We start from the raw sequence: 444 nt of genomic DNA, 5'->3' as shown, positions 1-444 counted from the left end.
GGTCTCCAACTCCTGACCACAAGTGATCTGCCCACCTTGGCCTCCCATAGTGCTGGGATTACAGGTGTGTGCCCCCAAGCCCAGCCTAAAACACAGGATACTTGAAACATACACAAAGATAACTATCACCTCATCAATCCACAGAGCTTACCTGGACTACCTGTGTCTGACATTTTGCATAAGCTGAGTTCGTAAATGCCAGTGACTCGATTCCTATTTGAAGAAAATAAAACAATTGTTTAATCTCTTACAGCACAAAAACAGAAGATTTCAATCCCTGCTACTTAAAATAGTGTCTTTGCTGCAGGGACTGCAACCCATCCTCAAATGTAATTACAGACATTTCTTATTTGTCACTGCTGTTTTCCTATTTTGAACTTAAGTTTTTCCTATTTTGAACTTAAGTAGCATACCTTTTCCTAGAGGAGTCTGCTATCATCTCAA

The 444-nt window shown here is 40.5% G+C and overlaps 1 protein-coding gene across 1 annotated transcript in view; it reads right to left on the bottom strand.

Moving 5' to 3' along the window:
- KIF1B (kinesin family member 1B) overlaps nt 1-444 on the bottom strand; it is a 187,697-nt gene that overhangs the window by 21,212 nt on the left and 166,041 nt on the right. The window contains exon 36 of the mRNA XM_011935843.1: nt 152-213. Within this exon, the coding sequence (XP_011791233.1) occupies nt 152-213 (62 nt within the window). The remainder of the gene's footprint in view (nt 1-151; nt 214-444) is intronic.

Source organism: Colobus angolensis, unplaced genomic scaffold, assembly GCF_000951035.1.
Source record: "Colobus angolensis palliatus isolate OR3802 unplaced genomic scaffold, Cang.pa_1.0 Scaffold149, whole genome shotgun sequence".
NCBI lineage: Eukaryota > Metazoa > Chordata > Mammalia > Primates > Cercopithecidae > Colobus > Colobus angolensis.
This window is presented reverse-complemented; position numbering and strand designations above follow the sequence as displayed.